This window comes from Lycorma delicatula, chromosome 5 (genome assembly GCF_047948215.1).
Source record: "Lycorma delicatula isolate Av1 chromosome 5, ASM4794821v1, whole genome shotgun sequence".
NCBI classification, from domain to species: Eukaryota; Metazoa; Arthropoda; class Insecta; order Hemiptera; family Fulgoridae; genus Lycorma; species Lycorma delicatula.
Window position 1 is genome coordinate 99,345,332 of NC_134459.1, and position 13,876 is coordinate 99,359,207.

At 30.2% G+C, this 13,876-nt stretch overlaps 1 protein-coding gene across 4 annotated transcripts in view; it reads left to right on the forward strand.

Moving 5' to 3' along the window:
* The window catches only part of LOC142325244 (PMS1 protein homolog 1-like), a 42,549-nt gene that overhangs the window by 12,593 nt on the left and 16,080 nt on the right, over window positions 1-13,876 (forward strand). For all 4 annotated transcript variants that reach the window (XM_075366737.1, XM_075366739.1, XM_075366740.1 and 1 more), the window contains 3 exons: window positions 6,069-6,215; window positions 10,566-11,225; window positions 12,704-13,277. In XM_075366737.1, the coding sequence (XP_075222852.1) occupies window positions 6,069-6,215; window positions 10,566-11,225; window positions 12,704-13,277 (1,381 nt within the window). The remainder of the gene's footprint in view (window positions 1-6,068; window positions 6,216-10,565; window positions 11,226-12,703; window positions 13,278-13,876) is intronic.

The following is a 13,876-nucleotide window of genomic DNA, read 5'->3' on the forward strand; positions in this document are numbered from 1 at the left end:
ACGGTGAGAGGGTGTGAATGTTCAGTGATACAGAGTAGCTGGACCAAAGGTGCAACCATGTGGGAGAGGTATCTCTTTGGAGCCAGACTGATTCCTGAAAGAGGGCAGCAGCTCTTTCAGTAGTTAAGGGCGTAGGTCAGGAGAATTTGAATGGCTATATCATCACTCAGTCTTCTGAGTAGTAGATGAAAGCAGTGGAAAACTACAGCTGTTTTTTTTCCCAAGAAAATATAGCTCTCTGTATTTCTATTAACAAAGATGCTTTCCTTGGTAAAATATTCCTGAGATAAACTAGTCCTCCATTCGGATCTTCAGGTGTGGAATACTAAGGAAGGGGTCACCAGAAAATTAAAAAATAACATTCTATGAGTCGGAGCGTGGAATGTTAGAAGTCTACAAAAGGTTGGTAGGTTAGAAAATTTAAAGAGGGAAATGGATATGATAAATGTAGATGTAGTAGGAATTAACGAGGTTTGGTGGGAAGAGAAATCAACTTTTGGTCAGGTGATTTTAGAATAATTAATTCAGCTTCGAATGAAGGGCAGGCAAGAGTAGGTTTAATAATAAAGAAGAAGAAAGGGAAGAGAATAGAGTATTTCAAAGTGCATAATGATAGAATCATTGTAATAAGGATAAAATCAAAACGTAAGCCAACAACGATTGTTAACGTCTACATACCTACGAGTGCCCATGATGATGATGATGATGTAGTGTGTATATGAAGAAATTGATGAAGTAATTAAATACATAAAAGGGGTGAAAATTTAATAATAGTTGGAGATTGGAATGCAAGCATTGGAAAAGGCAAGGAAGGAAATATTGTGCGTGAATACAGGCTGGGCAAAAGGAATGAAAGAGGGGACCGACTCATTGAGTTTTGCATGAAGTATAATTTAGTAATTGCCAACACCCAGTTTAAAAATCATAATAGAAGAATATACACATGGAAAAAGCCAGCTGATACTGCAAGGTATCAGATAGATTATATCATGGTTAAACAAAGATTTAGACATCAACTCATTGAATGCAAAGCTTATCCTAGTGCAGACATTGATAGCCATTACAATTTAGTGATACTGAAATGTAGATTGGGGTTTAAAAACCTGAAGAAAAGGTGTCAGATGAATCTGTGGAATTTAGAGAAGCTTGAGGAAGAGGAGGTAAAGAAGATTTTTGAGGAGGACATCGCAAGAATTCTCAGTAAAAAAGGTAAGGTAGAAAATATAGAAGAAGAATGGGAGAATATTAAAAAGGAAATTCTTAAATCAGCAGAGGCGAACTTAGGCAGAACAAAAAGAACTGATAGAAAACCTTGGATATCAAAGGATATATTGGAACTGATGGATGAGCGTAGAAAGTATGAGGTGTGTTCAAAAAGTAACGAGAATTTTTTTTTTGGAAAGAATCTTATTTATTTGTCTACATTAATGTTATCTCCTTCAAAATAGTCCCCATCAGATATCATTCACTCATACCAGCGCTTTTTCCAATTTCTGAAACACTTCTGGAACTTGATCTTTGGAATAGTGTTTAGCTATTTCAGCTATTCACTTTTAATCTCATCTATACTAATAAAATGACGACCCTTTAAGGTTCTTTTTATTTTTGGGAATAGAAAAAAGTCACACGGGGCCATATCTGGTGAATATGGCGGCTGGGGTATCATTACAGTGTTGTTTTTGGCCAAAAATTGACGAAGAAGCAAAAATTGAGTCTTTTTGATTCCATATGTAAACCCATTTTTCATCACCTATGACACTTTTCAGTAGTTCTGCATTGTTGTTGATTTCATTAAGCGACTATTGAGCAAATTCCATTCGTCGCTGTTTTTATTCTAAATTCAACAATTTTGCGACAAATTTTGCTGTCACACGTTTGATACCCAAAACATCTGAAAAAATTTCATGGGATAAGCCAATTGATATCCCAACATCATCAGTGACTTCTCTGATTGTGATTCGGCGATCATTCATAATAATTTCTTTCACTTTTCCACGTTTTCGATGTGGTGAGGTGTCCGGGGCACTCGTTATCTTCGTTTTATGTAAGTTACTTAATGCAGAGTTGTTAGCAGTAATATATTAACTTGATTCTAAGAAAAGATACCCTAATTTTGCAAGCAATTAAAGGCATCATATGCCTACTACTTTGAGGGGCACCTTAAGCACTCGAATGGGTATGATTGTTTTTCTGATTTTGTAGTGCTGTATGGGTAGACTACCATTTCCTTCATTTTTCCTTATTTTGAGACTGTCTTCATTAGGTTTTGGCTAAATGTGCTGTGAATATTAACTAAAGAAATGGAAACCTTATAAGAGTTACTTTATCTTTCTTTCTATAAGAGTCTCGTTATCTTCAACGTCTTTATGACCTTGGAAATGCTTATGCCACTTGTAAATCCTTGCTTTACTCATACTCACCAAAAACAATATTTAACATTTTTAAAACATTGCTACATTTTATTCCATTCTTACAGCAAAATTTAATACAAATTCTCTGATCCATTATTTATTCAAATGAAAAATTGCCAATGTGTTGTCCTTTTGACAGCTGACAACAGACTAAACATCCAATCTGGCAAAAAATGTACAGATACTTTCCAAACATTTTAACTAATACAACAACAAAAAAATCTCGAGAATCGTACTAATACAACCCAAAAAATTTCAAAATTCTCGTTAATTTTTTAACACACCTCATATAAGAATGCTATTGATGAAGAAGGTAAAAGGAACTATCTACAATTAAGAAATACTTTAAACAGGAAGTGCAAATTAGCGAAAGAAGAATGGATTAAAGAAAAGTGTTCAGAAGTGGTAAGAAAAATGATCATTGGTAAAATAGACGGAGAATGCAGGGATAGTTAAGGCGAATTTTGTGGTACATAAATTAAAATCTAATAATGTGTTAAACAAAGATGGTAAATCGATTTATAATATGAAAGAAAAGGTCGATAGGTGGGTGGAACATATTGAAGAGTTATACAAAGAAAATGAATTAGAAACTGGTGTTATAGAGGAAGAAGAGGAGGTTGAAGAGCACAAAAAGGGAAATACAATACCGAGATTTGAATTTAAGAGAGCATTAAACGATTTGAATGGCAGATCTACATTTGATAATGTAGACTAGAATAAAATGTTTAGCATTCTAAAAAATTTTGGGTTCAACTATAAAGATAGAAGAACAGTTGCTAACATTTACAGGAACCAAACTGCCACAGTAATAATCAAAGAACATAAGAAAAGCAATAATAAAAAATGGAGTCTGACAAGAATGTTCCCTATCCCCATTACGTTTTAATCTTTACATAGAACTAGCAGTTAATGATGTTAAAGAACAATTTGGATCTGGAGTAACAGTGCAAGGTGAAAAGATAAAGATGCTACGATTTGCTGATGATATAGTAATTGTAGCTGAGAGTAAAAAAGAAGTAGAAGAAACAATGAACAGCATGGATGAAGTCCTTCGGAAGAACTACCGCATGAAAATAAACAAGAACAAAACGAAAGTAATGAAATGTAGTAGAAATAATGTAGATGGACCAGGGAATATAAAAATAGGTAGAGAAAAGGTACGAAGGTAGAAGAATTTTGTTATTTGGGAACTAGAATTACTAAAGATGGATGAGGCAGGAATGATGTGAAGTACCGCATAGCATAGGCCAAATGAACTTTCAATCAAAAATATAATTTGCTTACATCAAAAATTAATTTAAACATCAGGAAAAGATTTTTGATAGTATATGTTTGGAGCATAGCTTTATACGGAAGTGAAACTTGGACGATTGGAGTACCTGAGAAGAAAAGATTAGAAATTTTTGAAATGTGGTGCTATAGGAAAATGTTAAAAATCAGATGGTTGGATAAAGTGACAATGAAGAGGTGTTGCGGCAAATTGAAGAAGAAAGAAGCATTTGGAAAAATATAGTTAAATGAAGAAACAGACTTATAGGCCACATATTAAGGCATCCTGTAATAGTCGCTTTAATATTGGAGGGACATGTAAATGGAAAAAATTGTGCAGGCAGGCAACATTTGGAATATGTAAAACAAATTATTAGGGATGTAGGGGGTATATCGAAATGAAATGACTGGCACTAGATAAGGTATCTTGGAGAGCTGCATGAAACCAGTCAAGTGACTGAAGACAAAATAAAGATGATATTGTTTAAAAATGATCTTTTATATGCTCAAGGGTGGTAAGTGTCACAATCTATTAATTATGGCCAGGTTCACATTGGAAAATGAGGATGATTTGACCACTAACGCTACTGGTTATGCTGACAAGCTTCCTTAGCATATAAAAAAATACTTGGGACTTAAGTTCTTAAGTATTCAGACTTCTGTATCATTTTTCACAATTAGTCCTGTATGTTTATCTTGCTTTACTTTTTTTATTTGACCTTTCTAATCAACAGCATTATGTTTTTCCCCACTGAATCTTCAGTATTAATTTAATTCAATAGTTACTAAATTCTACTCTATTAAACTGTTATTGTCTGTTGTTAATATTGTTTTATGTTGTCTAAAATCATGTTTTAAAATGTCATAGATTATATGTATTCATGTACATATATATATGAAGGTGTCCCAAAATGAGCTGAAATTTTACCTTTTAATAAAACACATTTTTTATTTGACAACTGATAATATTTTTCTTTATTAGAAAGTTGTAACGTGTGAAAAAAAAAAACATTTGACAAATGATCGCCCCAGCCTTGACTACACATGTTCACTAATGACAAAATTTACCAAAAAATGTTAACATAATTGCTGGGAAATGTTGGCAATGTTGTGTCAGACTTTTTCTTTGAGATCCTCAATTATTTGTGGTTTATTGATGTATACTTTATTCTTAAGATAACCCCAAAGAAAAAAGAAAAACGTCCAGTGGTGTCAAGTTACATGATCTTGACAGTCAAATTCATATTACCTTGCTGCAAGATAACACAACCATTAAATTTTTCTTGCAATAACTAAATGGTTTCATTGGCAGTGTGTCTTGTTGAAACCACATGTCTTCCATATCATTAATTTTAGGTCATAAAAAGTTTGAAATCATCTCACGATATCGAACTATATTGACAGTAATGGCATCTCCATTTTCATTTTCGACAAAGTAAGGTCCAATCAATTTCCCAGCCCAAAATCCGCACCAAACCGTGTCCTGTTAAGAATGCATAGGAAGTTCTTCAGTCTTTTTTGATTTTCTGATTCCCAAATTTGACAATTTGTTTGTTGACAAAGTTGGTAAGAAAAAATGTGCCTCATTGCTAATGATGATTTTTTTTAAAACTTATCAACTTGTTGATTTTCCAAAACGCAATTTGCGAACACCTGACGACTTATTGGTTTCAGTGCTTGTGTCGTCTGAATCTTGTAAGCAAACAAATGCAAATCTTTCATCAAAATTTGTTGAAGAGAATTTCTGTAAATGCTAAATTGTTGACTGTGATGACAGATTGATGTAGAAGGATTTTTTTCAACACTTTCATTAACACTGACTATGATTTCATTCGAATGAGCTGTATGTGGATGGCCTTTGCCTTTTTTGTTTAGAAATGAATCAGTTGATTCAAATTTATTGATTAAAGTTATCACAGTTTTATGAGATGTGTTATGATAACAAAAAAAGTACATTTGTGAACAGTTTCCGTAAATTTTTCACCACCTCTAAGGTGAATTTTTACAATTTCTACGTGTTGTTCAAGTGTGAACCTCAATGTTTACTTAATACAGCATATAAAAATCTTATTCTGGTTACTAAATCTCTAGACTAGTTACTGTTCTTTAATACTTAAATACTTTTTTGATATCATTAGGTTTTTTATTTTTTAAGATTCTACTGTTTTACAATAGACTATGCCCATTTACTGTTTCTTGGCCGTGTTTCAGTATTAAGTTAGCCAAACACATTGTTACTTGTTTATACAGTGAGTATTTAAATCCAGTTAAAAGCAAATTTACCTTTAGATTATTGGTTAGATTTATATTACTAAGGTATATCTTAATTATCTGAAATTATCATTTACAAGTCTATAGAAATTATTGTATTTTTTTTATTTGCAGGTTTTTTCAGATATTTATTTGTCATATTTTGGTAATTATTTACCTACAAACAAGTTTCCAGTCAGCATTGTGTCTCTTAAACTTTCTCCTGATTTACTTGATGTCAATTTGGAACCTAACAAAACTAGAATTTTTATTAAGGATCAGGTAATACTTGTGCATACAATACAGTCTTTGTTAAAAAATTATTGATTTATAATGTGATATGTTTTGTGAAACTTGTGACAATAAAATCACTTCGAAAGTCTATATTATAAATTTATTTTGTGCAGTGGTAGAAATTCCAATTTTACTTACCCAAAATTTTAGTTTAATCAATGGTTATTCATGTTTGATGATAAATTTGCAGAAAATTAAAAATAATTGTGAATCCTAAGGAAATACATCATTTTTTTACCAATGAAATCTCAGATATGTTATTGTATATGCATTTTAATGAGGTCAGATGGATGAAGTGATAGTGAAAAATATCAGATCCTTCCAGGGAATCAAGCCTGAAACTGTTTGAGCTAGAACTCTTAATGGTATTGACTTTTAAGGTCATTGTTCGAAAAATAAATATAATGTGCTATTACCCAGCTAGGTTGGAAACTGCACCAGTACAGCAAACATCTAACTTTGGTGATCTATGAGAATTAGTTTATTAAATATGCTCTCTGCTTTGTGTGCATTCCTTGGACAGGATGAAAACAGCTCTGTGCTATGCTTGCAATTCTGTGGACTACTATATTTCTGCTGTAAAGTATAATTTATATTTTTTGTGTACTGTATAGATGTGTGATGTAGAATGCAATTCTGTAATTTAATTTTTAAATAATATGTTATTTTTACATGTCTATCATTATAATTAAAAATTAGATATATATTTTTTTGTATTTAAAGTAGTTTTAAGTTTAGTTCAATATTTATTAAAAATTGTACTTTTTACGCTATTAATTTCTTTAAATTTATTCTGTAGAAATAGTTTATCTTTGCTTCTCGTGAATAAATATTTTTATAATGCATTAATTAAAAATGTAATTAAAATTAATTAATTCTATTTCAATGACTGAGGTAGCTAACATTTATCTACAATTGTAAAGTTTTAATTATATTATTACAAAAATAATTATGAAGAAGCAGTGATGTCTGTGAAAGTAAAAAACAAAAATAATAAAAAAAGAAAAAGAAGTTAATGAAACAATATTTAAATTGATTTTAATAAAATTAAAAACTACAGAGCAATGAACTTATTAAATATGGATTTGACTGTTGCTATTTTATCCTTTTTGGAGATCCGTGTATGGTTAAGGTAATATTCCCTAAGATATTTCAGGTATTGTGTCACTATTGGTTTGAAAGAAATGAAATTTACTATTTCTCTAAAAACTGTTATTCTGTATTATTTTTATTATTGCAAATGCAACTGTGTCCATGTAACTACAGAATAGTTAATTGATTTCAAGACATATGTATGAAATATTGTTCTTAGTTATGTTTGTGATGACAATTATATGAAAGTGTGGAAAAAACAAAATAAGATGTTGAAAAAAATATTGATGATGTCTTGTCCAAATGAAAAAAAAAAATTATTTGAAGCCTGTGATGTGGGGGTATCAAACAGAAGGACCTAAAATATGTTTTCAAAAAAACATATTTTTTTTTACTGAAGGTTTAGTTTGTAAACTAAATGTGTCACCTTCACTTCATTAGACTAGGTATTATGATTTGTAGTCACATTCAGTTCAGAAAAGAAGTCAGTAGAAAAGTATAGCTCATGTAAATTTTATTAATAAATATGGTGTAGAATGTAAGCATTCCATGCTATATTTTTCAGTTTGGCTGTCATCTTTGGGTATGAATGGTGTCTTGAATCAGATAGCCTACAGTCACTGTAATCATGGCACTAGATATGGACAGTTATTAATATTATTATTGGTAGAACTTTTAATTGCAGATCATTAATTTTTACTATGTATTACTCAATAAGTGTTACTATTGGAACAAATACTGTTGAATGCAAAAATCTTGGATGGAATATTGATTGAAGAACAATGCCGTTTCTAGAAACTGACATTGGTATGTAGGCAGTGCTTTTACATTGCAGCTTCTAATTGAACAAAGATAAGAGTATAATTTGGCGACTTATATTACATTTATTAGTTTAGAATAGAAAAAAATATGGAAATGGAGGTTGGAGGTATGAAAAGTGAATGGAAAGAATTCTAATACAATTGATAATAGTAATGATTATAATATAATACAAGGGAAGTCTGAAATGTAATGCACAATTGATTATAACTCACAAATGAAATAAATATGGCATAAGTATACATTTTATTTTCTACAAAAACTTAGATTAATTTTTTCATGTCACTATTTACAGCTACACATTTCTCCTAATTGTGAACCAGTTTTCTCAATCCATTAATGAAGAATACTGGCATTCTTTTAATGATCAATGACCTCACTGTGTCCTTCAGTTCATCATCCATGGTGAAATGAATACCCTTAATACCCCTCTTGAATTGTGGAAAGAAGTGAAAAATCCCAGGATAGCAAATCTGGAGGGTGTGAAGGCCATGGAATAGGTTTAAATTTCAATCTCACTCGAGCTTCAGCAATTGCAAGCAGTGTTTGTAGCTAAGCATTATTGTGTTGCAGAATTATTGGCTCTGTGGATTGTCAATCACAACACATGCTTCTTCTAAGGTGTTTTAATGTGTATATTTGCAAAAAAATTTGAGACTGCCATCACAGTATTGAAAAGGAAGTCATTTCCTTCATCACAATAACATTTCACTTTTCATTACATTTTTTTTTTCTTCTGCGAGTTTATGTGGCATGTACCTGCAAAGGCAGATTTAGGATCATCCAGTTATATGTAATAATTTGGCCTGCTTATTCTTTTGATGTGCCTATCTTACTGGTAATGCGACAATCGTTCTGAATCAATTCATCCACCTTCTTTGGTGCTTCTCATTAGTCATGGAAACTGGTTGAACATTGTTAGATCCATCCTCAACATTTGCTTTACCAGGTTCTGATGTACAAACTTTTATTGCCAATTATTCACAGTATTGTGATCAGCAGTTAAATTACCACTTTTGTTCACTTTTTCTGCAGTTAAAAATTCAGTCACTGCACACTGTTTAAGAAGGGATGACATAGTAGGTGTACTCAACTCCATAACAATGGCAACTGATAAAAAATGAGAAGGTCAATGAGTTTTGGAATATTTGTAAGAGGGAAATGAAACTACAGGCTGACAGCACCTGTCACTTGTGAAATTTTGTTCTCCCAGTATGTTTCAATGTGTATTAAATTTCAGCTGCGCTTCACATTTATAATAATCATATATTTTATTACTGCAAAATAAATGTCTAAGGGAAGAAAGATTTTTTTTAGTTTAATAATTTCAAGCAAATGAAATAAACAGAACAGTTCTTTTCATCTGTTCTTTTTAAATTCTATTTCTGATGGAAATGACATCCACTGTATATAATTTAGAAAATTATAAGTATTTGAATGCTGTCCTTTTTGCAGATGATGTGATCATAAAGGGTAAAAGTTTGGATGAGCTACAGTGACATAAGTACAAGTTTTGTAAATTGTGTGAAAAATATAAATTACTATAACTTAACAAAAAATGAGGTTATGAAGCCAATGCGATTAAAACTTATCTCTAAGAGAGTACTGGAGTAGATCTAACAGTTTAATGACCGAGATTGAAGCCTTTCTTTTTCAATTTGTAATGACTAAAAAAAGAAAGGCATTAAATTTAAGGTTATTAGTTTGAAAATCCATGAAAAATAAGGCCTGTGTTAATAATACAGTTAGACGTGGTTTTGTGTGGCACTCAAGCATGGATATTTAGAGAACAGTTTAAGTTAGTTGCAACTGCAGAAATGGTCATTCTCTAGAATATAAAAAAAGTTGCTCTATGTTATATGATTTGAATTTTAAAAAAAAGAAGAGAATTTAAGCATCTTTCATATATGTCAAAATTCAAGAAAGAATATAGGAAGAACCATTTATAACAATTTAAAATGGTTTTGAATTATATACCAGAAAGGAAAGGTATGAATAAAAAGTCTGAGGAAAAGACAGTAAGCCAGAACAGACCTATGATTTGAAGTAAAACAAGAAGGAATTGTTTCTAGAATGTTTGACTTTTTTTAAGTAAAATCAATTGCTACGTTTATTAGTAAATATGTTATAAAACTCCATGTAGCTTTAATTTAATAGTGATTTGTAGATGCTAGTTTATTAAATGTAGCTTTAATTGTTGACATTGTATCCAAGTTGTAGATTTTTTTACCTTGTAGGATGTGAAATTTACACTTTTTGTTAACCATGTTGTGAAACTATCGGTTTCAAAACTTTTACACAAATTCTTATTAGATTCGATTACAGATGTAATGTGACCTTATTTTGTTAATATTTATACTTTGCAGACAATTAAAAAATTGTTGTTTTATAACAGATATTAATCTAAATATTTTTCATTTATTTCAGGATAATATTTTGGAATTTTTAAAGGAACAACTGAACTTATATTACTGTGATAATTTTAGAGAAAGAGTAGAAAGTGATGATTCTACACATGGTAGGAAACGTAAAGCAAATCCTTCACTTGCATCTAATTCTGTTAAATCTCCATTAAAAGCTTTAAAATCCAATGTTAATGATAAAACCCCTCAAATTATATTCAATAGTTGTACAGTGGAACAAAAAATGTATGAAAATGAAATTAAAGATAATCAATCTGTACTTACAAATAATGAAAATCAAATGAACTATTTTGGTGATTCTAGTAATAAACTATCAGAATCGGAAAATTTTTCTCAGAGTAGTGCAGAATTAGTGGGTATGAATATACCACCACAACCTGAAATAAATTTGAGTGGTGATAATAATAGTAGTTTAAGTAGTAAAAGTACTGATAATATTTTTGAAAAAAGTTGTGAATCACTTACTGTAAGTTTAGATCCTAAAATAATTAATGATAATTTAAGTTCAAGTGATAAAGTTGAAAGTTCTGGATCACTGCCAATGAGTTTTGAATCGGATTCTTCTGTTAAATCATGTGATGAAAAAAATTATTTTATTAATGAAGATTTAAGCCTTTCACAATGGAGTAAAGGTCATGTTAAATTAAATGGAAAAAAAATTGAGGTAATTATGAAACATTTATTTAATGTTTTTAGTAAATATTTTTGGTGTAATTTATATCACATTTGTATGCCATGACTAAAATTTGTTACAATGCCAATTTCTAATGGAAAGTTGTAAGAATGTTTATTCCAAAACAAAAGAATTATAATATTTACTTCTACTAAAACAGGCATCAGAACTGTTCTCATATTATACAGCATAATAATACTTATCCTGCAAAAAAGATGTTTATTACACATTTCTTGTAATTTTTAAGAAGTTATCTTAGCATCTAAAAGATTTATTTTTCCAATTTAAAATTAGATTAAAAAATCTCCTTTTACAAAATTGATTTTAATGTTTAATAAATTTTTGAAATTATAGTTGTTAAATTTTCTGTATGCTTGTTTACGTCAAACAAGCATATAATGCTTGTGCATATAAAGCACAATAACACGTCGTTATTCATGTGAATATTTTTAAATTTATAGTTTCAAAAATTGTTATTGTGTTTATATTTTCATCCATATTTTTATATATAGTATAATTTTTGTGTTAATCTGTAACTTTTAATCTTGAATTTTGTATTACTATTGTAGAGTTTTCGTTGATCCTTCCAGGTAAATGCGGGACAGACCACTTGTTATTTGTGATGTAAACTCATCCATCTTTGTATGTGAGTTTTTTGCTACCATGTTATGTGAAGGTTGGTTTGTCCTTGATATATTCTGAAACTTCTGTTTGTTGCTAAGAATGCAGACCTTAATAAGTTTATAAACTGTAGATATTGTGTTAACACTGATGATTAAATATAAATTAATTAATTCAGGCAGTATTTTATTACTTTTTTAGCTGTACTTTATAAATTATCTATTAAAGGGAAAAATATGTAAATCCATTTTTGTGCTATATATTTTTATGTTAATCATTTTTAGTGTAGATTAAATGGAAAGGAATATATTGGTTACAAATTAAGAATTTTTTCTCAAAACAAAATAAAAATATGCTTTATGCCAGAGTGAATTGTGTTACTCATTAGTAACAAAATTATATTTCATTGACTGCACTGATTGCTAGACTGGATAGACAGGATGCAGTTAATATTTGTATAATAGCTGAAGATTCAAAGAACATGTACAAGCACTACACATAACCAATCTTTATAGATTACAATGGACAATAGACTTTTGTATTTTGTTTATTATAAGAATATTAACAGCTGAATCTTGTAGTATTTTTGATGCTGATTTTAAATGTAAGTGGTTTCTTTCTGTCAGGCCGTTTCTTTGTAATTAACATTTTTATTTTGTTATAAGAAAAAAGTATTGCAGTAGTATAACAATATTACACATGCAATTTCTACATGCCTAAAATCTGCTTCTTTTATGTAGTTTGCTGCAGGTACATCAGTTTTGAGAATTGTTATCTTGAGAGAATTTATTTATTTTTTGTTTAATGTTGGATTTATCTTTGAAAATATGAATTTTTTTTTGTAACAGGGATCTACAGTGTTAGGAAATTTGGCTGCGCCAGAAAGTGAAAATAAACATAATGACTGCTCAAATAATTATTACCCTGATAATGTAACCGAACCTCTTATAATTTCTCCTTCTACAACCACCACCACTCTTGCTATTGTTACTACTACTACTACTACCACTACTACTACTACTACTACTACTGCTGCTGCTGCTGTTGTTACTTCTGCTTCTATTAATAATGTAAATAAAAGTCTTTCAGAAAATGCAATGGATGTCGTTAATGATATCGATAGATTTTTGAATTCTGATGAAGGAAATAAATTACTTCAGAAGATTACAAGTACAGAAATATTTAATGAGAATAATCAAAATAACAAAACCAGTAATAAAACAAAATTTATTACATCTGAACCTCCTTATATTTTAAAAGAGAATATTCATGAACCTCAAAACACTGCATTTAAGGAAGCTATAGAAAAGTGCCCAGAAAAATCTAAACGTAGTGATATTTTAGAGAGGAGTGTTAGTAGTCAGATGGGGAAAAAAGAATTGTCTGGTTTTTCTAAATTTGCTCGAGAAATGCGTTCAGAAAGTAAGATTTTATACGTTATTATTATTTATGTTATTTTATTTAAAATATTGATTTGATTCTTAGTTTTAATTATAATTTTAAAAGTAAGTTAATAAGTTAGAAATTTGGGTAAATATTTATAATTCAATTATGGTTTCAAACATCACATAATTTTGGAGATGGTCAAGGGTTTTCATTAGGGAAGCTTGAGTCTGTTCTCTGGCAGTATCTTGAGAGAAAAATTGTTTTTATGTAAGTTACTTAATGCAGAGTTGTTAGCAGTAATATATTAACTTGATTCTAAGAAAAGATACCCTAATTTTGCAAGCAATTAAAGGGATCATATGCCTACTACTTTGAGGGGCACCTTAAGCACTCGAATGGGTATGATTGTTTTTCTGATTTTGTAATGCTGTATGGGTAGACTACCATTTCCTTCATTTTTCCTTATTTTGAGACTGTCTTCATTAGGTTTTGGCTAAATGTGCTGTGAATATTAACTAAAGAAATGCAAACCTTATAAGAGTTACTTTATCTTTGGTGTTTGTGTACTTTGCCAGAGGCATCTCTGCCTATAAACCTGTCCAGACACTCTTATTTTCTAACTAATGTGTGTATGG